This window comes from Podarcis filfolensis (assembly GCF_964270895.1).
Source record: "Podarcis filfolensis genome assembly, chromosome: 10".
NCBI lineage: Eukaryota > Metazoa > Chordata > Lepidosauria > Squamata > Lacertidae > Podarcis > Podarcis filfolensis.
Window position 1 is genome coordinate 53561035 of NC_139612.1, and position 26865 is coordinate 53587899.

At 43.1% G+C, this 26865-nt stretch overlaps 1 protein-coding gene across 2 annotated transcripts in view; it reads right to left on the reverse strand.

Moving 5' to 3' along the window:
- Nucleotides 1-258: 258 nt before the first annotated feature.
- Nucleotides 259-26865, reverse strand: part of BRAF (B-Raf proto-oncogene, serine/threonine kinase) — a 60961-nt gene continuing 34354 nt past the window's right edge. For both annotated transcript variants that reach the window (XM_083572328.1, XM_083572329.1), the window contains 10 exons: nucleotides 24485-24621; nucleotides 24029-24146; nucleotides 23440-23524; nucleotides 21778-21954; nucleotides 19211-19257; nucleotides 18331-18449; nucleotides 17620-17751; nucleotides 15727-15861; nucleotides 12899-13052; nucleotides 259-9373 (listed from right to left, as the gene is read on the reverse strand). In XM_083572328.1, the coding sequence (XP_083428454.1) occupies nucleotides 9351-9373; nucleotides 12899-13052; nucleotides 15727-15861; nucleotides 17620-17751; nucleotides 18331-18449; nucleotides 19211-19257; nucleotides 21778-21954; nucleotides 23440-23524; nucleotides 24029-24146; nucleotides 24485-24621 (1127 nt within the window). In that variant the 3' untranslated portion in view covers nucleotides 259-9350. The remainder of the gene's footprint in view (nucleotides 9374-12898; nucleotides 13053-15726; nucleotides 15862-17619; nucleotides 17752-18330; nucleotides 18450-19210; nucleotides 19258-21777; nucleotides 21955-23439; nucleotides 23525-24028; nucleotides 24147-24484; nucleotides 24622-26865) is intronic.

A 26865-nucleotide genomic window follows, 5' to 3' on the forward strand; every position in this document is an offset into this window, starting at 1 on the left:
ATGCTCTAGCTCTTAGTTTCCTGGAGAGTAAAGCGAGGGGAACCTTTGGCTCTCCAGATGTTGAAGTCAAAACTACCATCATCCCTGGCCATTGACCACACTTGATAGCACTGATAGAAGCTGTAGTTCACCAACACCTGGAGGGGCAAAGCTTCTCCACTCCTGGAGTAAGGGGCTGGACTAGGTGGCTTACAAGGACCCATCCAATTCTGATTTCAACTGTGAATTAGCCCCCTTTATTAACACTCTTACACAGACTCCATGCAGTCAATCTTTATTATAGCAGTATTCACATCAAATACATAGAACTTTTTAACTTTTTATATAATACAGAGTTCTTTAAATAACTTTACACAAATAGTTCTTCAATCTCTGTTTTCAGCTATCAAACTTTAGTTTATGTCTCCATGCTTTCTAAACCAAACTGGACAATATTTCCCACTGTACAAATTTACATGAGAGAAAAAAGCTCCAAAATACAAATGAAGGGAGTTTAGGCTAAGGGGTTAAACATGGGAGGAAAACAACCGAAATTAATCTGTGTCAGCATTTACAGTGAATAACAGGGGAGAAGGAAAAAAAATTGGAGGCAGGGAGGAAAAGCTGCAGTGATCCATGAGACAGAAAGCTGAAAATAAACATTTTCCTATGAGTTTAGAAATACAGGCCTTTAAACATTTAGTTACTCCATTGTCATTTTTAAAAAGTAAGCTATGGATATCAATTGTCTTCTGAAGAAAGAACAGACTTTAAAAATTGCAGACTTGTGGAGGCTCAAAACATCTTGTGGCAAATACAGCTTCAAGGAATGCTGGGTTGGGATATGAATTTCACTGCACTAATTAAAAACACTATACACATTTCTCCTTTCTAGAGTAACTGTTTAAACATTTTTTTTTGTCATCTGACTTGCGCAATCACTTCCATTGGGTCTAACTGTACAGTGCTTAGGGTTGGCAAGTTCTACTCAAAAGACTCTGCCCATCGCTATAAAGGTGGGGAGCACACAATGACAGCAAGTTTATACCGGTGGCAGCTCCCCCCGCCCCACAATGCATCAACAGTCTCATCTGTCTTTACACCAAGTATGATTGCAGGGGATAACTAGAGTCCTGGTTGCTATAGTAGAGAAAGGTGGGCATAGGGGCCATTAAAAGCAACAACCTTACGAACGTGCCTATTCCCTTGCAACAGCCAAACCCTTGAAGTTGTTTGCGGGTAGGCACCTGTTAGTCCTTAGTGTTACAATGAAATAACAGATTGGAATGCTATTGTTGAAGGAATGGAGAGAATGATCAACTACAGTGCATTTTCCCAATCTCATTGGAAAGTAGTAGTGTGGTCTAGGAGAAAAAGGACAGCACATGTAACCAAATGTGGTTATAAAATCTCCTAAAGGAAATGGGAGCAATGAAAGGAAAAGCCTGTGTGTATTTCAGAGAGAATACAAAGCAAGGATGTTGACTACTGTTTTCAGCTGCTTAGAAACAACTGTTTTGCCCTTCACTGGTCCCTAGTAGCCAGGAGAGGTGCTGGTTACATAAACTTCCGACTCAGGCTAGAAGGGCTATTGCAGTCCAGTGGATGGGCAAGCAATGCTCAGCTTTCAATTGGCTCTCTGTTCTTCAATCACAATATACTCCCATGTGCTCCCTACTCAAAATGCAGGGCGCCGTGAGCTTGGAGCAAAATAAGCATTGGCCAACATCAGTCACATGGCAAGGGAATTATTTTGTGAGAATGAAACGGGTAAAATTGCTGTCGGGTCAATTATAACAGAATTCTAACAAACTGCAGGTCTACGTTATGAAAAAGAAAGCTGGGGCAAGGGTGAGCTTCTGTTTGGTCGTTGTGTAAACTGAACATGGGTACCTGCCCAAGGTTTGGGGGTTGGGGCTAAATCTACGGGATACATGCAAGCTGGTCACTGCCCAATTTTAGTCACAGGAAGGAGTGAGGAAGGAGGAGAATCTGGAAGGAATGAGGTGTGTTTCTTTGAACCTTTCACAGCTTTGAATTTCAAAGTACATTTATTGCACTTAGGTTTTTTATTTTTTATTTAATCATTTAAATCAAAAGTTATTCAGACTCGGCCCTACACTCTCAACCTAAACAACAATTCCCACATTCCCCCCCCCCCCCGAATTGGTCCATTTTATCCTCCTACTTCAATACATGCCTAAATGAATGCTTGCCCTTCCAACCTCCAACCCTCCCCTGCCCATAAGCCTGTAGGCCCCAATGCTCTTGTTGGAACCCCCCAAACAGCATAAAACCAGTGGAAGGGTATTAACTAGGCAGAGCACAAATGAAGCACAAAGCCTTAGATGTCAAAAAGAAACAAACCCCCAGACAAATCCATAATCCGAAAAATGGCACAGTCTCCCGCTCTGCATTTCCCTAGCTCAGAAAGGGGGAGGTAGAGTAATTCTGTTTAATTACGGTTCCAAGGTAATTGCAGAAAGAGTACATATCAGAGGCTGAATGGAACAGATGGATATTGCTTTGGCAATTGCAAAATAAATGCCTAGAAAGTTTCAGAATGCTCTCAAACCCACCCCAGCTGCCAAAAACTGGGTCTGAAATAGACAACTAAAGCTGCAACCCTGTACACGTCTAGCTGTGAGTAAACAGAGTGGGACTCGCTTCCGTGTAATTATGCATATGATTGTGTTGCATCAGACATATTTTTTTGGAGGGGTGGAATGGGCCACAGCTCAGTGGTGCAGTACATGCTAAGCGGGCAGGAAGCCCAAGGTTCAATTGCAGAATCCCTTGCTGCAAGTTTTGGAGAAATTTGGACGGCTGGCTGCCAGTCAGACTGGACTTTTCTTGCTAAGACAGAAAAAATGTTCTGACTCACTGTAAAGCAGCTTTGTGTGTTACCATTATTATCCATGTGCTCTTTTAAGAAAGGGGCCTATCTCAGGGCTATCTGGGATTTTGCGTTTCTATCCTAATTCATACACTTAATGCCAGTTCTACATAAATCATAATAGCGGGCCAAGAACCTAAAGGGTAGGAAAGAAACTGGAAAAGCCAGTTCAAAATCCAACCCGTACTTTTTTCCTAGGCAGGTGGATGGAAGACAGCGTCACTATGGAAGATACAACTTCAGCACTTTAGTCCATTGACTGCTTCTCTGCTATTTATCCATAATCTTTCAACTTAAATGCCAGACAAAACTGGTTGGGGTTTATAGACAGGTTACCTGTAACAATAGGAAGCCTGACGAAGATCGGACACCTCTTTCAATCAGAGAAAAGGGTCTTGGCAATCCTGGGTTGTAATCCTGTTTATGGTTCCAAGCATAACCACCCCCTCCTTTTCCAGTAATATTACCAATCAAACAGGTCCCCCCCCCCCCCAGTTACAGTGAAGTCTCAAAAAAGGTACTCTTCTTCACCTTCATGCTAAAATTCCTTTTATAAAATGGTTGGCTCTCAGAAGAGGCAATGGTGTCTCCATTTTTTTCCTCCTTTACAAGTGCCATCGGTTCTTTTTATATAATTAGTTTAAGATGTGTTTTTTCCAACTCAACAACATATAGGGGTGTTGGGGAGAGAACACTTCAACTTGGAAACACAAGATAAGTGTTCTTCTTACCAGAAAAAGCTCAACTAAGATAAAAGGACATTTCTGCTGCAGGTCTACTAGCGCCATTTGTTTCAGTGGTCAGGAGATCCTGTTCCATGATTGGTTTCACCCACATTTGAAAATGGAAGAAATGCAAAACCACTGCTCTAGTTAGATAAAGCACCTACGCAGGTATCTCTAGAATCTCTCTCAAAGTCACAAAAGGCACAGATCATTTGGCAAATTGCAATTTCGTATCTCAAAGCTAACCTAGCCAAAGTTGGTTCAGAGTGAATCCAGATCATAGTCCCGCAAGGCTCAATGGGGTCATTCCCTTCAGGTAACATTTTTCCTTTTCTTTTCCAATGGACGGAAAGTTATGTAGCTACAGTACTATGAACTGTCTGTGCTACACATGCTGCACTCGCGGTCCAAAAAGTAATTCAGTGTAACACACGTGCAAACACATACCCAATACCAGAACTCTTTCACTAAGCCTTCTGCTACAAAACCCCCCAAACCAAACCAGAAGCAACTGCTCCCTCACAGAAGATCAAAACATAACGATGTTTCACAGTGGAAATTACAGTATAGGAATGCCCTTCACAAAGAGTAGCAGACACTTATAGCAGGTATGAGCAGGGTGTAGGTTAAGGTGGATCTCAAACTAGGTTTTGGTCAACTGCTGCCCATACTGTCTCCCAGCATTGAAAAAATCCACCAAACAAGCCAGGTGGCGAAGCAACTAACAGCACTGAAAACAACTTTTGCATAAATATTCCCAGTGCCAATGCAGGGATGGTGTCAATGCACAACGTGTTGTGCCAGTACAAAGATGGCAGCAAGTCTCATGTGTGCATTGTTGCCTTCTTTGTTGAGGAATTTAGCAGTTAGACCACGGGGCAAGAGTGTCTAAGAAAAAACAAACCCGCTGTCGGAGCCTACCTAACTATCTTCAGGAGAGCTCAAGGCGGATTCTTCATTTTCAAATTTAAGGGCAATTTCAAGCAAGTGAGAGCACAGAATTAAAGTGACCTGCACTGTGTTTTATCAGATTGTGGTGATTCAGGAACGACAGCAGGAAGGAGAAAAAGGAAGCTTCAGCATAGATGTCCTACTGAAGCAGCAGCCAAATGACCTACAGTATGTTCAGATGCAAGTGGAGAAAAGTCAAAGCGTATGTAGCTCATTCTAAAGTGCTTTGTGGGAACAAGACCCTTTTCCTACCGCTTTATCTATATATTTTTATTATTAAAAAAAAAAAGCTTACTGCACATGAATGAATAACGAAGTTGTAATACAATCAAGCCAGGATACACACACACACATTCCACATTCTAAAAGCCCAAAGAGAATTGTGTATTTTCAGTTAGTATTTCCAATGAACTAAGCAGGTAAGGATAGAACTTAGTAGAATTTGGTCTCCTGTAAATGATTCAAAATTTGGCAGAGAAGAAGAGCTGGCCTTAGCACTAGCAGACCTTAGAAGGGCAGCATATTTGGAGAGAAGCAAAGGGGCTGTTGCCTCCCCATGTTGCTTCAGGGCACTTCTTATTGCTGTTCAGGAACAATGAAAGATGGGATAGGCCTTGTTTGCACGTCACCTTAAAGCATAGTTTAAACAAAACAATGATTTTAAATTAAGGAGCAATATCCTGGCATACAGTAGCTCAAGATCCCTACAGGCTCTTGCTGTTCCTTCCTTCAGTGCCCTGGGAAGGAAACAGAACAGAACTGCCTTGCCACTATGTGTGGACTGGAGCTTGTTGTTTATTTTACTCCTAACAAAGTATGATGGTAAGTCAAGAAGAAAACTTGGCTTACCATCATGGCCTGCTGGCCACGATGTCAAGGAGATAAAGATGTCGAGGAGATTAAAAAAACTGCACAACTTTTAGAATACTTTTAGAAGACATCTGAAGGCAGCCCTCTAATGGGAGGTTTTTAATGTTTGACGTTTTATTATATTTTTATAATTTGCTGGAATCCGTCCAGAGTGGCTGGGGAAACCCAACTAGATGGGCAGGGTATGTTGTTGTGGGTATGTTGTTGTTGTTGTTTGGTATGTTTCTTCCCCAGTATGCTGAAAAAGGCAGGGGAGGAGAGAAGCATGGTATTTTCCATACCTCAGTGGCAGAGCACCTACTTTGTAGGCAAGTCTTGGTTAGGAACATCCCGCATCTGAAATCCTGGAGATCCCTTGCCAGTCAGTGCATCAAAAATACTGAGCAGAGGGACCAACAGTCTGGCTGGATTTGAGGCAGACTTGGTATACAAGTATGGTTTCATGTGATGTGCAAAACGGGCCAATGGCTGCAAACATCAGGAGGAAGATGAAAGGGTGGGCCAACTGTGAAGTGCAATGGATTGGCCAGCAGTCAACATGCGAGCTGTAATTTGGGGGGGGGGGCAAAGGGAAGAGGCACCAGAGTGACTGGTTGCTCTGAAGAAAACTACAGTGGTACCTCTGGATGTGAACGGGATCCGTTCCAGAGCCCTGTTCGCATCATGAGCAGAATGCAACCCGCGTCTGTGCATTTTGCGATTCGCCGCGTCTGTGCATGCGTATGATGTCATTCTGAGCATCTGCGCATGTGGCGAAACCTGGAAGTAACCCGTTCCGTTACTTACGGGTCGCCGTGGGACGCAACCTGAAAAGATTTAACCCAAAACGACTTTAACCTGAGGTATGACTGTAGGGGTATGAAAGATGTCACATGCTCAACAAGTATCAGGCTAGGCAGAAGGGGCAACAGAACTATAAGACTGTGGAGAACAAGTGGAAAGGCCAGAGGATTCTAAGGTTTCGCCTAGGCTAGCGCTAGAATATCCCCACATCCTAAACAGCAGCAACAGAACTCCGAAAGCCCTAACAACCTGGATGCTTAAGCATTTTCTAAATCTGATCTAAGACGCTTGCACATCAGAAAGTTAAGCACTACAACCTACATGTGGGAAACCCACATCTTCTTTCTTGCAACTACCAAACATCTCTAAATGACCCGTTCTTCCGTGGTGATGCTTGCCAGCACTCAAGTCCCGAGAAACAAAAATGAGGTTTACTAATGTAGGAAAATTCTACAGCCAAAAAGTATGGGAAGCAGATGGTGCCTTCACTCCCCACCAATTAGGAGGTGGGTGGACTAAATGTTCCCTGGCAGAAATTTGCATTGATTCGTGTTGGATTTATGGGTGTGATTGCATATTCACTGCCCCATTACCCCAATGCGATTTGGAATGTACAGGTCTCAAAGAGCTACTGCTTGGTTTTTATTTGTCTTGCATGGTTTTAAGATGATGACAGGAGACGTCTTGCTATTTTCCTCTTTTAATGCCAGTAGTAGCATACTCCAAGCGTCTCTGTGCATTGTAGTGCGCACACACATGAGCAACTGCAAGGATCTCCTATGTTCATCTCTGTAACAGACCTCTCGCCTCTCCAGGTTCAGCGGTTGGGTGGTGGCAGTAGTGATAAGAAGAGGCAAGGTCAGTCTGGTAGAATGGTCCATATTTAGAAAGTTTGAGAAACACTGCTCTCAAACCAAATCTGCACACCAACACACACAAAGACAGCTGAGAAAAGCACAGCAAACCAAAATTGTGCTTTTCTGGTTTAGAGTTATCGTAGGTCTGGCACACAAGCTGCTTTATTCTCATTACACTGCCCACATCCACTGGAATTCTCTCTAGCACAACCAGCCGCAGAAGTGAAAAGGAACTGCCCAAGAACTTCCACAGCTTCAGTAGCACTTGTGCAGAGAAGGCATGAAATGTGACCCAGTGACTTCTAACCACTTGCTATTGCTACCTGGATTATATCCCATATTTCAGTTGTTTCTTGGTCTAATTTCTGTTAAGCACCCTGCTGCTTAACAAGATTTAACAATCCAATGAAATGACGCTTGTGTGGTTTGAAGAACAAGGACCACAACAGGGTATGCTTGCTTTCCATGAACATACCTTCTTTCCGAGAAAGACAGTTCCCTTTCTCTTAGCTTTCCTAAAAACAGAGCTGAGGTATTTATCAATCACTGCTTAAACTCTCTCATCAGACGACCAGCTTCCACTAGAAATGTTTAGTGAAGGAGAGGTTGTCTCCAGCCTCCTATCTTCTGGAACTGGGCAAAAATGCACTAAATGTCAAGGCTTTGGTGGACGTTGAGCTTCTTTCTAGTGGCATCTAAGTTGCCTCTTTAATAAAAAGAAATAAAATAAAATAAAAATAAATCTATGTTATATTAATCAACACAGCAAATAATTCTGCTAACTGACAGCATTCTGATTCCAACTAGAGGTAACTTTGACACCCCCCTTTTTCTGGATAAAAATAAGAATTAGAACCCATTTTGCAAATGAGGATTAAGAGCAAGACAAAAAGAGAAAGCAAAATGCAATCGCCACCATTTTTAAGCCACAAGACATAGGGCAAGAAAAGGAGTGACATAGAAAAAGTTGGGGATAGGCAAACAGTGGGCGAAGATGTCAATGTTGATCCAGCAAGTACCATTTCTTAACAAAACCTTCCTAGCATACTGCCATTTAAGACAACTTACTGCATATTAAAACATACACACACTTGCTGAGTTTGCAGATTTAACATGTTTTAAAGTTCTTTTTCAAAAAGTACCAAAGCACAATTTTTGGAATGTGTAATTCTTTCAGAGAGGGGCTGCGGATGGGTTTTCCTTTTTAAAACATATTCAGTTCAACCTGAGAACTCCCGTTTATGAAACATTAGGTACCTGACATTACCTTGCACCTTTTAAAATAGGTACATTTGTTTTTCATAGTCTGCATTAGACTTTTTGGACACCCCCCCCAAAAAAAAGGCAACACACAAACATACAGAGTGAAATGATATCAGCAAAAAATGAAAAGAAGCTACGTGTTTTAACACTTCAATGTAATTTTGTAAAAACGTTTGTTGCTGGACTGATGAGAGAGGGGGGAAAAAAGCCTCCCAACCCTTTCTGACAGTGTACAAAAAGGAAAGATAGGGGAAAGGGTGGCTCTGAACAAGAGATAAAAGCAAATCTGGAAAGAGAAGGTGCAGCATCCCCTTTTCCTTCAAATTAATCCGTTCTCAGACTCCCCCTTCTATGTATCTGCCAATTTGGCCATGTTCCTGTTGTCGTGTTTTTTACCCGAAAGAGCAGGTGCTCCTTCAGCTGAAAAGGATATACTGCATTTATCCCACTGATTGGTAAGCACACCAGGAAAAAAAGACCACACATAACCCTAGGAAAAAAATAAATCAGACCCGAGGATGATTGTTTGGATTAGCTCTGTCTCGTCAGATGTTCAGCCTTTGATAACTCGTTGTTAGAGGGAGAAAGCCGACCAGCAGACCATCCCAAGCCAATGATGCAGTAGGAGTTCCAATCTCATCATGCCAGAGCACCAGAAAGTCAAAGCACGAGCCCTCCTCTCTCCTGGGAATGATGCCAATGGAACAGGCAGCCACAGGGTGGGGGAAGGGGATCTCCAAATGCACATGGTGTTTAGACTGGAGGTGAACATACAGGCAGCATAGATTCTGGTTCCTAACAAGGGATTTTCCCTTCCTACCCAAAGTTGGATTGGTAATTCCATTCTGCTCTCCTCTAAGCGTACAGATCTCTTTCCTCTAAATTTGCTTTTCCTTTCCTTTCCTTTTTTTTGGGGGGGGGGAGGGGCAGAAGAGAGTCTGGATGTTATAAAAAGAAACCGTAGGAACACAAGACTTTTTTTTTTAAAAAAATGAGAGAGTGGATTTGCTGCCAATGTTGCCGTGGCTACTTGAACGCTGCAAATTCGCCTGTAGAGGGAGGACAAGAGCTGAGTTTAAAAAGTTGGGTTTCATTCATCAGCAAGACAGAAATGTTATCCAGCATAAATTTGACACTATATACTGGGTGCAGCAGGTGTTAGGAGAAATGCAATTGTTAATAATTAAATGTACAGAAGGATATCATTGGCAGAGACAGAAGACAAAGTTACTTTCCCCAAATCTCTTAACTATGGGTTTCCAAAAAAGCAAACTTGGACCATATGGCAGGGTATTAAGAGCCCGCATACTCTCATGAAGAATGTGCAAATGTAAAGTTTTATCATCATTCACATTTCTAAGATTATTCTCAACATGTTTTACACAATGGCAGCTGCTCTCTTGGGGTCAAAAAAGCAAGGATTTATTGGCATGGCTCTCTGCTCTCCAAACCCCCATACTGATTTAGGAATATCTATAAAAAAAAAGTCCAGTAGCATGCACACGAAGCTTATACCAAGAACAAACTTAGTTTGTCTCTAAGGTGCTACTGGACAATTTTTTTACTTTTTAATATATTTTGACTGCGTCAGACCAACACGGCTACCTAACTGATTTAGGAGACAGGGAATGGATGGAGCTTCCATTTCCTGTCACATGGTGGAGTTAAAAGAGTTTATCTGAAGAAGCTACACTCTGGAAAACTTTAAAAGGTAGACTTTCTAGTAGCTCTAACTTCTAGTAGCTGGCTAACCAAATACCATACTATGAGTGTATATGTACACCCTATTAACACTACCCAAATGAGAAATTTTGTGCTCTGATGTCAAAAGCAGGTACGGCTGGGTTCTACTTTCTCCAGCTTATTACATAGGTCTCTGGTCTCTTATCTTAGCAAGGCCCTGGCCGAACTAACAGCTTCACCATTTGTTGCAGCAGAAAAAGCAAAACCTTGTGCTTTGGGGCTAATTTTAAGAGCATTCATGCTCTTTCACCCATTCCAAACTACAGGCTTTGGTTACCACCTTCAGTCCATTTAACACTGATTGCTGGCTAGTCTGTAAATAAGAAATTACACCCCCACCGATCCTCTGGTCTTCCTGATTCAGCTTATCATTTGGAGTGTTAATTGGTGCCACAGTATTGTGAAGATAAAAATGTGTTAATTTGGAAAGGCAGGGCTCCGCTAGACATTCCATCTAGCCATAGACTAAGAGCATTCGCTCAGAGTCTTCCTCACTCCCAAGCTATGCAAAACATAAGAGGGGGAAAATCCTAAGCCCATTTTAAGACTTGTTAGAATTCACAGTCATCGGTATCAGGTTCAAAACATCTGAAAGTTTAAATTTAAGGCGGTGGTGGTGATAAATAATCAGGACAGTAGTATCCTGAAATTCTGTGAGCTAGATGAAAAACAAATGCTTAGAATTATTTAGTTCTGTGATTCTCTCAATGGAGAACCTCCACGGAGCCACTATGCAGAAGCAACATAACCTAGTAAGGTGCCCATCAAAACTTTCTGCCCTGTCCTGGATGCAAAACCTGCAACTGCTCACAAGGCAGCTTGCTGGAGGGATAAAGGCAGCCACTGCTGGGCAATGATCAAGGGCAAGGGACGCCTGATACCCACAAACCAGAAAAAGTCACAAGGAGGAGACAGGCAAGCTGCCGCCTTCACGTCGTGCAGGCGTGTGACCGATGATGGACTAGCAGGCACAAGCCTTGGCTTCATCAGTTCACACTGGACACTGCAAGTTGCTTCAGATAAGCCATGGGCAATCATAGTGCTGAGGCAGCAGCCCCCGCACTTCTGCTACCTACGGGCATTTCAGGAAATTTAAATGGCGACCACTCAACTCAATCAGCTGCATACTAGCTTGTAGGGGAATTTCCCTACTTCCATATGTCTGACAATGAAGAATAGCAAGAACATTCCTTGTCTGAGACATGAACCATGCTGAGCAGTTTACAATTGATCAGGAATAACAAAGCAAGCAAGATCATTGTCACCTAGACAAAAAAGCTTGACACATACATACAGATGAAGGTTATTATTTAAATACTTGTCACCAGAGGTGAATGTAGCACGAAGCAATGAAGAGCAGGTTTACCTGCTCAAGGTAGATACTCCCAATGTGGAAAAAAGGGTCCTTGATTTCAGGGTCCTTGACTTCCACATTACTTTAGGTAAAGGGACCCCTGACCATTAGGTCCAGTTGTGGACGACTTTGGGGTTGCAGCACTCATCTCTTTATTGGCCGAGGGAGCCGGTGTACAGCTTCCGGGTCACGTGGCCAGCATGACTTAGCTGCTTCTGGCGAACCAGAGCAGCGCACGGAAACGCCGTTTACCTTCCCGCCGGAGCGGTACCTATTTATCTACTTGCACTCTGACATGCTTTCGAACTGCTAGGTTGGCATCCACATTACCTTACTGGAGATCTAATCTGACAAATTCTATACACAAGCATAAAACATTTTCTCCACATAAAGGAGAACTGAGTAGAAATATTGACTCATGTAAAGCTGAGCATTAGCAGCAAGCCATTGACTTTGTAAGAGAGCCGGTGGCGAAATTTTCTTTTCCCACCTTTAAACAACTTTTAAAGTTTACTACTCTTGCTTTTACAAGGCCATTTCCTCCTATTATGAGCATCACTGCTTTCAAGCATGGCCACACAGACAAAAAGCAATATTCACTTTTAAAAAAATGTCCCTTCTAAAAGTCGAGCAATGCTTATTAACATGCCTGAAGCAGACCGGCGCAAAGGCATGGGTCCAGCACTGATTTTAAACAGCCGAAAAGGGGTGTTAAGCAAGAGCAGTGCCAGAACAGAGGCAGTAAGAAAGGACAAAAACAAACAAACAAACCCAAGAATAAAATGAAACAAAAACACACAGAGACTTCCAATTCCAAGTAAGCAACAGGTTTCAACGAGCAGGAAGTTCAGAAAAAAGGCACTCCCTGCCAAAGTCTTTTATGTTCTGTTCACCTTTGCTCACTGAAACGAGGGTGGATGCAGCCGGCCTTTTAAATCCAAGTTCATCTTGCCTTACTTTTGCCCACTGTCAGCAACGCTGCCGACTTGAGAAGCTAACATGATTGCTACCACATGACACTGACTGAAGGGACAAAACAGGCAGCTTAAAACACAAAAATAAAACTCTACCAGCTACCTGTGCAGCAGAGATGGCAAAAGAAGAGAAGGAAATTTGACCTACAATCCAAACATAAATGGAGATGCATTTGTGTGTGTGTGAGTGAGTGAGTGAGTGAGTGAGAGAGAGAGAGAGAGAGTGCTAGCTACTTTCAACGACCTTTTCCCTTTTCTACTGAGCAGCTTTTCATGGTTGGCAATTGCCAGGCCATCCATCGCCAGCAACAGATGCCATGTTGGGAATATATACAAGACTGAGTTTAAAAGGTAAGTTCTTTTTCAGTCAGTACACTTTCCCCAAAAACAAAGCGAACCAGCTCATTGGAATGTGAAACATATGCACACATGAATGGAGGCAGGGGGAGCACACTAAACACACAGACACATGCTTCCAGCTTTTCAGATTACAGAAAACCCACCGTATCCCCCTGCCTGGATGGGTGTTTTTGGAGAAGCGCAAGCATACAGACTAAAATCCTCTGTCTGGAAACCAGCTCGGTTCAAGGAGGGCTCAGATGCACTGCGGTGAATTTTTGGCAACGACCGGGCCAGGAGCTCAATAGAGGCGAGGATCTGAAAACAAAGAGAGAAAAGAGAGAGTGGGTGTTGCGGAGCGAAGACAACAGAGCAGTTCCAAACTGGAACAAATTAATTCTCAACGAATTATAATTCTGTCAATTCTGAGAAGGGCTGTCGCTGTGTAGTAGAATGCCCGCTTTGCATGCAGGTTCCATCCCTTGTGTCTCCAGGTGGGGCTGAGAAAGAATTCTGTCTGGAACCACCGAGAACTGCTGCCGGGGTTGACGATATTGGGTTAGATGAAACAATGGTCTGACTTAGTAGAGATTGCGTCCCATGCACCTATGCAATGTTCACTTGGAAACTTAGTAAAAGAGAGAAGAAACTGCCCTTCAGGACTTAAAGCTGCCCCTCCTACAAAGATGGCAGTGCAGCTGCTTGATTTGGCACTCTCTGTTTAAGAGGCAATGCTGGAATTAAAGGTTTTAGAAATGTCTTGCTGCTTTAAGCACTACTAGAAAGCAAAACAGGAACACTGCCATTTAAGCACTGAAATGATGGTGCTGAAGTAAATTCTTAAGAGCACTGATGCTGCAATTGCTCATCATGTTTTGTACCAGCCCCTGTCCAATCTTCTCAGAAAGGTTGACAGAATGGTAGATGGGCTGTGCTCTCTATTGGGATTGTACAATCTCCCTGTTTACTAGTCTTCGGCCAACAGGTTGTGATCCACCTGACTCATGTCCAGATATCATGCGAGTTGTACCAGTAACACCATTAGCCCCACCGTTTTGTTTTCCTTTGAAAAGGGATCGGGGAGAGGAGAGGGGGGAAAGAAGTGCAGCCACAATAGGCTAAAAAAGGTAGAAGTTGGTCCCACAATGCAGATTAGGCTTAACGGCGAGTCCCAGATTGAAAAAGGGCTTTGGACTCTTGTCCTAGCTAACTGCTGGACTAAATGGACCCAGTGGGCCTTTATGCTGAAGCTCTACTGATTTCCTGTCATTGGAAAGAGTTGGGCATCATTCAGTATTGATGATATGAACAATCGGGACGTCCCCAAACTGTTGTGTGTATTGATAAAATCATCTGAAGTTGCCCTGTGGAATGAAAAATCAAAACCAACAAAGGCGGTGATGGTGAAGTGTTTTGCAGCAGGAAAACTGAACTTGCAGCTATTTCACAGACTATGTTTAAAAGACCCATGGTGCTAATACTTCCATGGAGACAGTCACGTAGACAAAGAGAGGCAGAAACCAGTGCGTCTCTAGCAACAATTCTATTATTCCACATGCAGAGCAGGCTATTATTACCATTATGCGATTCCCAAGGCAGGTACATGCCAAAGGGCAAGCCATTCATTTTCTGCTCTAAAAGAAGATGCATTTCTGATAAGAAACTCATTTAGGCTCCCTTAGAGCCAGTCGAAATGAAATATGAATTCTCTCCTCCCCATTTTATTGGAAAGGTAAAGCTACCATGGTGAGGGCTGAGAACGATTTGAGGGTGGATGAAGAAGGACCTTTAATAAAGCAATGTAGTGCTGCCTTTTAAAAATTACTTTTTGCAGCAGGAAAACATGCCACTTGCTACAGCAGTACCAGTGGGTTTTCCATTTATCTTGGCAGGCGGAGCTCTCTGCTTCGGCTGCCACTTCACTTCCCCGAACAATGACCCTGAACGATGCTTGCAACCTTAGCATCACCCAGCGCCATTGCACTGCTAACATCTTCCAAGCTATTCAGGACAGAGATGGGACGACCAGAGCAGAGAAGGCCTCCTTCCACTGTCACCCCTAAGAATGTTTGGAAGCAATTACCCTGCGAGGAAGAACGACAGGATCGTCTGCTATGGGGTTTTTGGCACTGGGACCCATAACTGCTGCAGAAGGAATGACAAGAAGCCAGCAGGCTCCAGTTATGCCTACAAGGCCTCACACTGTGAGGTCAACAACTTCTGGCTGCATTGCAGACACTTCTGGGAAGGCCAGGTCACCAGGCCTCTGGGCCCTGCCAGGGCCTGTCTTTGAATGGCGAACCTACTTCCATGCAGCTGGTTATTATAAATACTTGTAGCACTAAGTTTGCTTGTTTTCCTCTTTCCTAGCCAGTGTGGTGTAGTGGTTAAGAGCGGTAGTCTCGTAATCTGGGGAACCGGGTTCGCGTCTCCGCTCCTCCACATGCAGCTGCTGGGTGACCTTGGGCTAATCACACTTCTTTGAAGTCTCTCAGCCCCACTCACCTCACAGAGTGTTTGTTGTGGGGGAGGAAGGGAAAGGAGAATGGAGTGAAAGGTGGGATATCAAGTCCAAACTCTTCTTCTTCTTCTTCCTTCCCATCCCGTTTTTCCTTTTGTGTTGTGCCTTGTAAGCCCAAGGGCAGGGACTTTGCTGTCTTTATTGATGTGAAAGCTGGTCCCAGAGTGAGGAATAAATATTTTAAATAAATAAGGCTTCTGTTAGAACAGCCAGCTCTTCTTTCTTTACAGTGAAGAAGAGAAAAGCAACAGCACTGCAGCCACAGGAAGCATCCCATCCTGGGCCATGAAACTACCCAAACAATTTCACCCTCCACCCTCTGAAAGCCTAAGAATTGGCCTTGTGCCCTTGGATGCCGTGAATTGCACTGGGGAGGTCATTTCGGCATAGTCTTTTCAGCTGGTGCTTGCTGACCCTAGCAAGGCAATTTGTCCAATTTGAATGTAGTCAAATATTAGGAATATTTCTTACCTGTGGGAAGAGGGGTCGTTCATCCCTTTTCTTTTTCAAGCATTCTGCCATTAGCCTCTTCATTGCTTTGGGACAGTTACTTCGCACTTTGCTGAGATCTGGAGAGAGGTATCCTCGCCCCACCATAAAAATGATCTTTGTTTGCAGCAGGGAGGAAAAGAAGAGTGGGAATGAGGAGGTTCCAGCAAACATCTACTTTCTACATTAAACTGGGCAAGGGGGAAGTGTTAATGTAAAATAATAATAGTAATAACCCTGAACTCCAGGCTTGCACAGAACTTGTGATCTTTCAGTCCATACTATATTTCAAAGGTTTTCTAAACCCAAATTTAAAATTCTTTTCACACTGGAGGGTGTCAGTAATTTCACAATAAGGTATGCAACATACTCATCAATGGTAGCTTGGTACCCAGTTATATTCTGATTGGAATGAATTAATATGAATACATACATATCTGCAATGTGGCATCAGTATTGAATAAATTATGCTGACTGCTAGACAACCCAAAGGTAGACACTAAATTGACCTATGTCCTGCCCCCTTTCAGGTAAAGAAAGGGTAAAATACTAGACTTGTCACTAAATATCTAAGATAGTGCAACTCAATTTTAATATTTGTTCTGTACAAGCTGTCTGCCAGCCCACTGGATATTGTCAAAACTCAAGAAATAGCCTGTTCTGCAGGGATAGCCAGGATCCAAAGATCTACTTTAGGTATGTCCATGTGGTTGAGCACACCCAGTGGGATTTCTTAATCTTACTTAAAGAGAAGACTATGTGCCACAACACAAGCTGAGTCTGAAAGCCCTCTCAGTTTCAAAAACCATGGAGGTTGTTAGTTAAAAAAAAACAAAAACCCAAAGCCCAAAGACCCTCAGGCCTAAATTATTTGTGTTATTCTTTGAATCTTGACCATAACGTTGCTCACTTGCCAGTTGTTCGGTGTAAAGTGATACACAATTGCGCAGAACCAGATCTCATCAAAGAGGGCAAAAATATCCCAAATATTGAAGTACTCAAGGATGTGGTATGGATCAAAGAAAAACAAATTAGGGACTTGGCATTTCATCTTCTGGGTTTCTTACTAGAGCACTTCACTCATTTTAAAGGACCCCTGCCCATTAGGTCCAGTCGTGGCCGACTCTGGGGTTGCGGTGCTCATCTCGCTTTACTGGCCGAGGGAGCCGGCGTACAGCTTCCGGGTCATGTGGCCAGCATGACTAAGCCGCTTCTGGCGAACCAGAGCAGCGCACAGAAATGCCGTTTACCTTCCCACCGGAGTGGTACCTATTGATCTACTTGCACTTTGACGTGCTTTCGAACTGCTAGGTTGGCAGGAGCAGGGACCGAGCAACGGGAGCTCACACCGTCGCGGGGATTCGAACCACCGACCTTCTGATTGGCAAGTCCTAGGCTCTGTGGTTTAACCCACAGCGCCACCTGATGCCAAAGTTTATTTTTTCTTGCAGTCATCTCCCACCTTATCTCTGAGGAATTCAGGTCAATGTACATGGGTGGGTGTGGGTGGGTGATCCCATTGTATCCCCCAAAACCTGGGAGGTTGGCTAGGCTGACAAAGCATGACTTGTCCAAGGTGACATGGCCCATGTCTCTCTGGTCCAAGCCCAATACTATCAAATGCAAAACACTGACTCTTAAGTGAGGGCCTAGGGGAAGACACCACAAGTCTATGTCCTTAACACCTCCTGCATTTTTCTACTTCCTGATATATGACCTTTTAAAATTAGGGTCTACTTGAAGCAGGAAAAAGGCACTTATGCCAAAAGCCATTTTACAAATTTAAACCACTCATTAATTATTTCAGACAATGACAAATGATGAGAATGTGAAAGCACCAAAATCCAAGCTTCCCCAAAGCCATGAATGCCTTACCTGGTCCCTGTTGTTGATGTTAGAATATGGTAACTGCCCAGTCATCAGCTCATAAAGAACAATCCCAAATGCATACACATCTGACTGAAAGCTATATGGGTTTTTATCTTGCATCCTAATTACCTCTGGAGCCTGTGATGTAGAAGAGAAGAAAACTGCTTTATTCTGTTGCATTGAAAAGCTATTTTCTTATGTCTTACGTCACCAACCCCGGAGACTCCATTTCTTGAAAGGGAGACATAAAAGCCTTTAATGGATGTAAGATGTCTATAATAGCCACATATTTAGCCTACTCATTTGGCACTCATTAATACAAATTAATCCATCATTTCCCCAGGTATGCAGGTAATAAACTGCTTTAAGGAGAGTTATTATCACTTTTCAGTGATTATAACAGGGAAATCTACCGGGCTAACATTTTGTATGAACACAGAGTTGACTGCAAAATAGAGCCTCCTATTGGATAAAATACGGCAAGGGATCTGTACACTGGGATTTCACCTCCAGAAAGAGGAGAAAGGAGAACTCCCTTGCAATACCATACAAAAAGCAGAAGGCTCCATGTGCAGCGGAGTGCAGTCCTCTATTACAGGGCTTATAAATGTTGCTATCCCTGTCCTAGAGGCACAATGAATATACATCTACACAGGAGATGGTGTTAACTATCGGGTGGATCAAAAATAATAATCAGAGAATACCCCCTCTATTTACCATCCATAGAATTGATCCAGACAACTGTTCAAACTGATGGGACCCGCTCCATCGTGATTTCACTGTTGCTAGACCAAAGTCACCTATTTTTACTGTGAGGTCTTCATGAAGAAATATATCTGAACAGAGGATGTAAAGAAAAAAAGGGGGGAAAGAGGCAATCCTAATTTCCCATCAGAGTACATATTGTGCCCATTCAACTACTACAAAAGCCCAGATCATCATCCTGCGTTATTATCTAGTCGCTACTTATAGATTCTAAGCTGAAATTTGAACAGTGCTCCTATTGTCTAATAGTAAGAACAATAAGCAAACTAAGGAAGAGTCTCTATAACTGGGATGACTGTATGGGGTCTTCAAAATCTGAAAAGGCTAGTGGGAGTTTCCGGCATGTCAAATGTTGGCTTGAGAGGAAGCCAGCACGGTGCTTCCATGGTGTCACATAATAAAATACATCACTTGTGTGCATGATACCTCTTCAATCAAGACTTGATTTGTTTTTGGCTTGATGTCATCATGCAACAAAGAACAAATCACCCTGATTTAGCAAAGGAGAACCATGGGCATATTGCCTGCTGGACTAGTAATTACAAGGATAAACTAAAATATGAATCAGAATGCAGATACGGATTTATTCACACTTTGCATTTTCAGCAAGATACGAATTTGGATGTACATCCTCACTTCTGCTCCACTGCTGCTAGTTAGGCATAAACCCTTCAAAAAGCCTTGAGTGGGACAACTACCTTGCCCACAGATCATCAGCTGATTTCACCTAACCATACTTTTTCCTCTCATGTTTTCAGAACAGATACTCACTTTAGGGATGTGGGAAGGGGAGGAAGAACAATAAAGGTCAGGTCTCTTAGAAAAAGGATACTATTACTCTTGAGGTCTCTGTGGATGATTGACTTGGCATGCAAGTAACTGGAAAGCAAGAAAATATTAGATAGAAAGTTGACTATATATTTCTGCTTATCAAGAGCCTGCGTGAAGCTGAATGATCTCAAAGATGACACAAACATATGGCAAAAGGTAGTCTCTAAGTTGTACAGTGTCTAAGCCATTTGTTTATTTACTGCATCTGTCTCTCATTCTTCCTTCAAGGAGTCAGCTTGCTATGTCAGCTTGTACCTATCATTGGCTCCCAGTACGTTTCTGAGCACAATTCAAAGTGCTGGTGTTGACCTTTAAAGCCCTAAACGGCCTCGGCCCAGTATACCTGAAGGAGCGTCTCCACCCCCATCGTTCTGCCCGGACGCTGAGGTCCAGCGCCGAGGGCCTTCTGGCGGTTCCCTCATTGCGAGAAGCAAAGCTACAGGGAACCAGGCAGAGGGCCTTCTCGGTAGATGTCAAAGCGATAAACAACTACCTGACATTCAGAAGACATCTTAAGGCAGCCCTGTTCAGGGAAGTTTTTAATGTGTGATATTTTAGTGTATTTTTGGTTTTTATGGAAGCCGCCCAGAGTGGCTGGAGAAACCCAGCCAGATGGGCGGGGTACAAATAAATAATAATAATAATAATAATAATAATAATAATAATAATTATCAGCACCTGCAACGCCCCAGCTTTTTAAGACAACTGAATTGCAAACCTACACACCATGCACAAATCTGCAGCTCTTTCTGCCCACTCCCCTTTGGGAGGAACAGCCTGGAGCTTAGACTTTGCCAGGGCCCAAACATCTCCTAATCTCTCTAATACACTGGTTGCCAGTCAAGGGTTTGGGGACTGCTGGGGGTCCAGGGAACGCACCCAGGGGGTCTGTGGCCCCATCCCTTGCGTCCCCCCCCAACTAAATATTTGTCATTTTTGCATGATAATAATCTGTTTTCAGTAGACCTAAAATCCTTTGTTCAAAAAATTGCTTTGCTGAGGTAACTATCGTAGAGTTATCAAAATTTTCAGAAGTAGGGGGTCTGTGGCCTGGCTTTTGAAAAACAGGGGGTCCTCAGTAGTTAGCTAATTGGGAACCACTGCTCTAATATATTGTAGATTTCATTTTAATAGTGGGTTTTCAGTGCAATCTGTTTTTGGGTGCCAATCCCGGCTGAAAAGCAGGTAAAAATACAAAAACGAATTACTTGGCAGTAAGTTGCCTGGAAATTAATGCAATTCAAACCAAGTAGACAAGCTTAGGATTGGGCAGCCAGAAGATATCAGCTATAAGACAGCTTCATATTTATTAGCCTAAGTGACATTTATGGTTCCATCATATTCCACCCCTCTAGTATCATGAGGCACTGCTGCCAATTTCTTCACACCCACTTGAAATGTTTTAGGAGAAAAGGGAAGATGAGAAATCATTCTCCTTTATATCAGAACACTGTAGAGCAACACAAATCACACACTCATTGTTCCTGTTACTGGGAAGACTTAAAACATGCTGGTATTACATGAATGCCAATCTGCAGCAAGGCTTGACTTGGGGAAGAGGGCATATCACAGCAGGCCATATGCATGCTGGAGGAAGCCTGAAGGCAATGCAGCTCAGTTGCTTGTTTCTATGCAGATATGCCAGGAAGCAGCACTAGAAAAAAAATGTGAGCTTCCATTCTAAGCCCTTCCAGCTTAGCCCTTCTGTGTTATCAGGAATGGGAATTAAAATACTAAACCTATTCATTTTCCCCCCCTCACGGAAAAGCAGTGCTTTGGGTATAAACTCCTTTAGCACCATACGTTAAAAACAAATACAGTTATATTTAAAATGTCTTGGTAAGAGCTTCTCTCCTGTGATAGTCACCCAAATACAGCTACTGATCAGTCTTTACAGCTGTTAGTGTTTTATGACAAGACACCGGATGGCTTGGTGTCAGCCCTTGTAAAACATCATGCTCTGATGTTAGCTGGAGGAAAAATGTAAGAGATTTTATTCTAGCTGTCTTCAGTAAAAAGTAAAAATGATGAAAATCTTTAAACAATGTGCTAAGTTTGAACAAAAGACTAGTAAGGAAAAAACTGCTTGCCATAGGGGAAAAAAATGCCCACTTAGAAATAGTATTGGAGTTGTATAAAACACTTCAAAGTGAGACCTCAATTTTAAGCAAACACTCGACATAATATTGGAGAGCTTTTAAACACTACCAAACAATAATCACTGTCAAGTCATATTAAAAAGAAGGGACTTCATGTCAATTTCCAAGTGTCTATGCCACCAGACAAAGTATCTGGAAGAATTTACGAGAATGCATCCCCACTGATTCTATGACGCTGCCAAATTAACCTCATGTGTTAGGGATGTGGAACCTGCGACTCTCCAGATGCTGATAGTTACAACTCCCATCATCACTGACCATTCTGGCTGAGGCTGATGGGAGCTGTAGTCCAACAACGTCTGGAGGGCCACAGGTTGTCTATCCCTGCCACATGCACTGGCAAGATCAGTGTGTGGAGAACTCTCTTTTCCCTCCTTCTCTCCTAATGAGTATATGATACTATACTTACTCCATTCCTTGTGCTGTCTGCCGTGCAATATCTATCAGCTTGATCATCTCAAATTTGGTCTCAATGATGTGTAGATGGTGGTAAAGACTGGAGCCTTCACACCACTGCGTAACTATAGCCAACTGCGGCTTTGTTGAATAACCCATGAAAAGCAATATATTCACGTGTCTTGTTTTCCTGCGGAAAGAAAGGAGTGCTTAAAATCACTGAAAACACTTTTGATGGATTGAAGGGCTCTGATATATGATGAATCTTGTTGGCTCGACCAAAGTCCATCTAGTGCAGATTCCATATGGACATCATGGCTGAAATTGTCAAATCCCCTTTAAAGCCATCTAAAGCTAGTGACCACTGCCACATCCTGTAGCAGCTATTTCATTAAATGTATTATATATTCTGCACGCCACCCCGAGTGGCTGGAGAAACCCAGCCAGATGGGCAGGGTATAAATAATAAAATTGTTGTTGTTGCTGTTTTGCATCATGGGTTGCATTCAACAGTGGTTAAGCCTTAGTGCCCTGCAGATGTTGTTACACTCCAACTCCCATCTGCCCTCAGCTGTACAGCTAAATGACCAAGGATGATGGCCATCCTCTTTAGAGGACCTCAGCTTACCTATCCCTGCCACTACGTACTCAGGTTGGGGTACACAACTGTTACCTACCCACCTACCGCAGCCCTCTGCCCAATATCCTGTTCTGATATGAAAGGTCTTCTAAACCTTGAGAACAGGTTTTCAGGGAGCAAGGGAGATGTTCCACCCCGACTTGGGCAAGCAGAAGTGCTTTCCGCAAAGGCAAAGGCAAAACTGGATACAACCCCATGTGAAATAATTGCTGTCTGTACAGATTCTCCTGCCAATCAATTTAATTGAAGTCTGAAAGATGGAGTAAAACTTCTATCTACTGTGACAGACACTTTGAAGAATTAGCACAGACTGTGCCTAGAAGGCTCACAGTTGGCATTTGACAAGACACTGGGAACCTGCAATGTTACAGGGGATTCTTGCCTCACGACAGGAATGCTTCGGCTCAGAGTTCCAGTTAGCCACAACCTCTTCTGGGACCCATCGTGTTACCTTTTCTCTCCCTGCCCTGGGATTGGCTGCTGTTCTTTTCTATTGACACCTAGCATTCTTCGGGCTTCTGAACAGACTCAGTGCTCATCCGGCTATTTTTCATTTGTTTTTTCGGGGGGAGTGCCCCTACAGATTTTTTTAAAAAATGATTTTTGTACTCAGGCTTCTCCCAAGCATGTTGATACCTCCCCCTTGTTTCTCAATGACTCCATTTTGGGTATTTGGTTCTTGGTATTCAGCACATGAATTTACTATGAGAAGGAGTGATGGGGGAAAGGTCATCAAGCAGAGCAGAGCCAGGGAAAACAAGGATCCATGAAGGCTGAGAAGGAAGTGCAGGAAAGATTTGCTTTCTCTCTCGTGGTAACATGGATTGACAATGCAGAAGCATCCAGTATTCCCTCACTGTGTGGGCATGAAGACATGCTTATAAGGGATAACACAGGACCAGAAAATATCAGGAAAACACAAACTGCCTTTCAGCAGAAGGCCTGGGAGGAGCACAGTGTTCTGAACAAACGGCTCAAGCTCACTGGCTTCTCAAGGGAAGTCAAGCCATCAAAATGCAACTAACACAACCTTACCTGAGCACTCCTACTTCATTTTTAAAGGCTTGTAACTGCTGAGGGGTGGGGGCTGTAACATTCAACATTTTCACTGCGACATCACCTGAAAAAGCAATTTTAAAGAATATCAGCTGTATAATACAGCTGCTCAACTTTTCTTTTTAAAAAGCAGAATACAAAACTCAGATATTGTTATGTGGTGTTCTAGGTGCAAAATGTGGCTTTTCTTCCTTTTGATTACTATTGTCGTGCCGTATCACAAACTGCTTTTGGATGCCTGAGCCCTCCTTTTCGAAAGAGATCTGCTATGCAGCGTAGAACACTGCTGTTCAAAAAAACCGCAAGACTAAAGCTCCACTGGGTGCATAGAAACGGCTGCACAGGATTTGGACCCCAACTACTGCGTTTTCCTTCAAAAGACACTCTTCTCACTCCAACACACAAACTTGGGAGAGCTTTTACAGAGACAACAAAGAATAAGAGGCCTCAAAGGCATTAACAAAACTGAGATCGGCTTAATCTGCTAAGGTTTTGGTGTCACAAGCTTTAAAATAGAAAAAAAAATCAACTCATAAATAAAAAATGGTTTGGTGCAGGAATTACCTACCATGCCACTTTCCCTTATAGACTGTTCCAAATGACCCAGACCCTATCCTTTGTCCAACTGTGATCTGGCCATCTGGTATTTCCCAATCATCACTTGAGTCTCGCCGACCAAGAGTTTTCTGCAAGAAAAGCAACCTTAGTAATACATCCATATGTTTTCCTAACGCAGAAAGCCTTACAACTACACTGGTGTTTCGTATTTTGTTTTTGCTAACCATAAGTAGTTACAACCCATAGTTTGCAGCCATAGTGCATAATGCTACACTAAGTTTACCTCTGCAAATGAAGGGGAGGGGGAATTGGCATATAGGAGGAGGGGAAAGAATAAGTGCCCAAGTGTTTGGGGCACTCTTGATTTTCTAACCACAGTTAGAAGTTTGGGCAGCACAACATCTACACTGAGTCTCTAATGTGGTAAAGCCTGGTTGCCAATTCAATAAACCAACTTTGGACTTACCATTCTGCTCCGGTCTTCTGAAGAGGAGGAAGACTTCCTCTCTCGCTGAGGCCCCGGGGATTTCTGCAACGCTTTCACATTGGTGAGGGACCCGGGTAAGGATGCAGGTGGCGTGGCAGACAAACCCGTGGTTGAGCCTGTATTTGAGATTAAAAGTCAAAAGTACTTCTGGATTTCTAAAGACATAAACATTCCCTGCTAGGCTTGTTTCACACAATAGTTAAGTGCAGAAACTGCAGTTAAGATGCAATATTTCCAAACATAAAAGGCATTTAAAAGTAAGAGGTAAGACTTACGAAACAAGTGCACTTAACATACATTTTCAGGTTGCAGTCCTAGCACACTAAATTCAGTTTTAAAAAATCTGCTGATTTCTGTGGGATTGTGCCTTTAATTCACAAAAGAGGAAAGATCAAGCTTGTTCAACAGCAATCACTGCAAACTGCCCAGTTGCAATTAGTTGCTTAATTATTGGACCAGCTCACATGTTACATTAAGCCATAGTTTAAAACAGACTTTGGTGCGCTACGAGTGAGCAACATGCTGCTCAATGCTCACAAGTTCCCCCAGAGCACCTCCCCTGCTCCTGCCACTCCAAAGATGAAAAAATCCAGAGTCTGACCGGTTATCTTGTCTGAACGCTGATTTGTGACTGGTTTTCTGCAAACAAACCACAAGTCGTAAGTGAAGAGCAAGCCTCAATTACAGCTTGTGGTTTGTCTGGAAGACCTTGAGCCCAGGTTTTGACAACTGGACAAGCCAGACTTTGGCTTATTTGGTCCATGGAGCAGAATCAGGAGTGGGAAAGGAGCACCATGGGAACTTTTGAGCAATGTGGACCTGCGTGTTGCTCATTCATATCAAACTACGGATTTAAACTAATGTGAAAGGGGGACTGGGCCTCTAAAATGAGTGCAAAAGGAGTTAAAAGGCTTAAAGATTTAAAGCCCACCTTAATCAAACAACCTGAAGCACATTTTAGATTTTTCTGGGCTGCACGCATCTTTTCTTTAAGCAGGCAAAATGCAAAGTGAAACCGTGTTTGTGCACTTGGTTTGCCTGTTTTTAAAAGAAACTTCAGACTATTTTATATTTTGTTTAATTCTGCTGGCTTTCCTGACTTGCTACCACTAACCCTGTAACAGCCTTCCCCAAACTGACGCCCTCCAGGTGTTTTCGGCTGTGCTGATGAAAGTTGTGATCCCAAGCACTTGGAGGACACTGGATTAGCAAAGGCTGCCCTAGGAAAATCTGCCTACAGTTGGGCATGAAACCAACTTGGACTCAATGGAAAGAATATTAAAAGGGGAGGCCAAGATCCAGAGAACTGAAAAGTGAGTTCCGTGAACCTAACGGTGTCTATGAAATGCTTCCCCTCCTCAATTGTTAGGCTTCCCCCACCCCACACGCTACATAGCAAACAGCTCTTGAAGCTGAAGGGAGATATTCATGTAAAGAGATGAACACAAGAGCCACAAAAAGGCCTAAATCTACAAAGTTTTATAATGCCACCTGAAAGGGAACTAATTCAAGTGGCTGAAGTATATCTTATAACTGGGCAAAAGATGTTACTGGCCTGGACACAAAAGCAAGGAAGCCACACACAGATGGATTTTGTGCTCCTCTATGAGGCTTCAGGGATTCGGAGCCCTGCAATAACACAGTGTGGGGGGTCATGGCTTGTTCTGCTGCTGGGCTTGTGAAGGAGCTGTCACAAAAGTGGTATACAAGCAGAAGATGCCTTCTGCTCCACTATCTCATTTACCTTAAGCAGCACCCCACTCTAAAAGCATTAAATAGGAGTATTACAGAGCACTACTAGTTGGCACTACAAGAATAAAAATGCAATTTGGATATTGGAATATCAGAAGCTCAGATTTGGAGGAGTATAATCCACAACAGTACTATTTAAGTTTACAACTGTTTTCTTTTCCCAACAGAACAATTCTGAGTGCAATCCTACACCAATTTACTTTAGAAGTAGGTCTAAAGTGTTCAAAGGGGCTTACTCCTCACAAGTGCATTTACGACGGCTGCCTTAGCAGACTAAAGGCTTCTAATATTTCCTGCATCCTGTAATGGGTTGGGGGACCTTACACACAATTTTTCTCATTGAGGGCTCTCACTGTGCTGATGGTTTCAGCTATAACGAATGCCTGGCTTTCCCCTGGTCTTCTATCCAATTTACTCTCTCCTGCTGTCCATGACGCTTCCTTACAGATGTTCCACCTCTGGCTCAGACTGAATAATGCAGCCCAGATTTCTGAATTGAGGCCCTTAACTCCTCTTCTCTGCAGCATCTTTTGGTTTGTCCTCAGTCTACACATAACAGTGGTTACTTCTGCCTTTTCTGCCTTTGTAGTATCCACCCTTTCCACTCC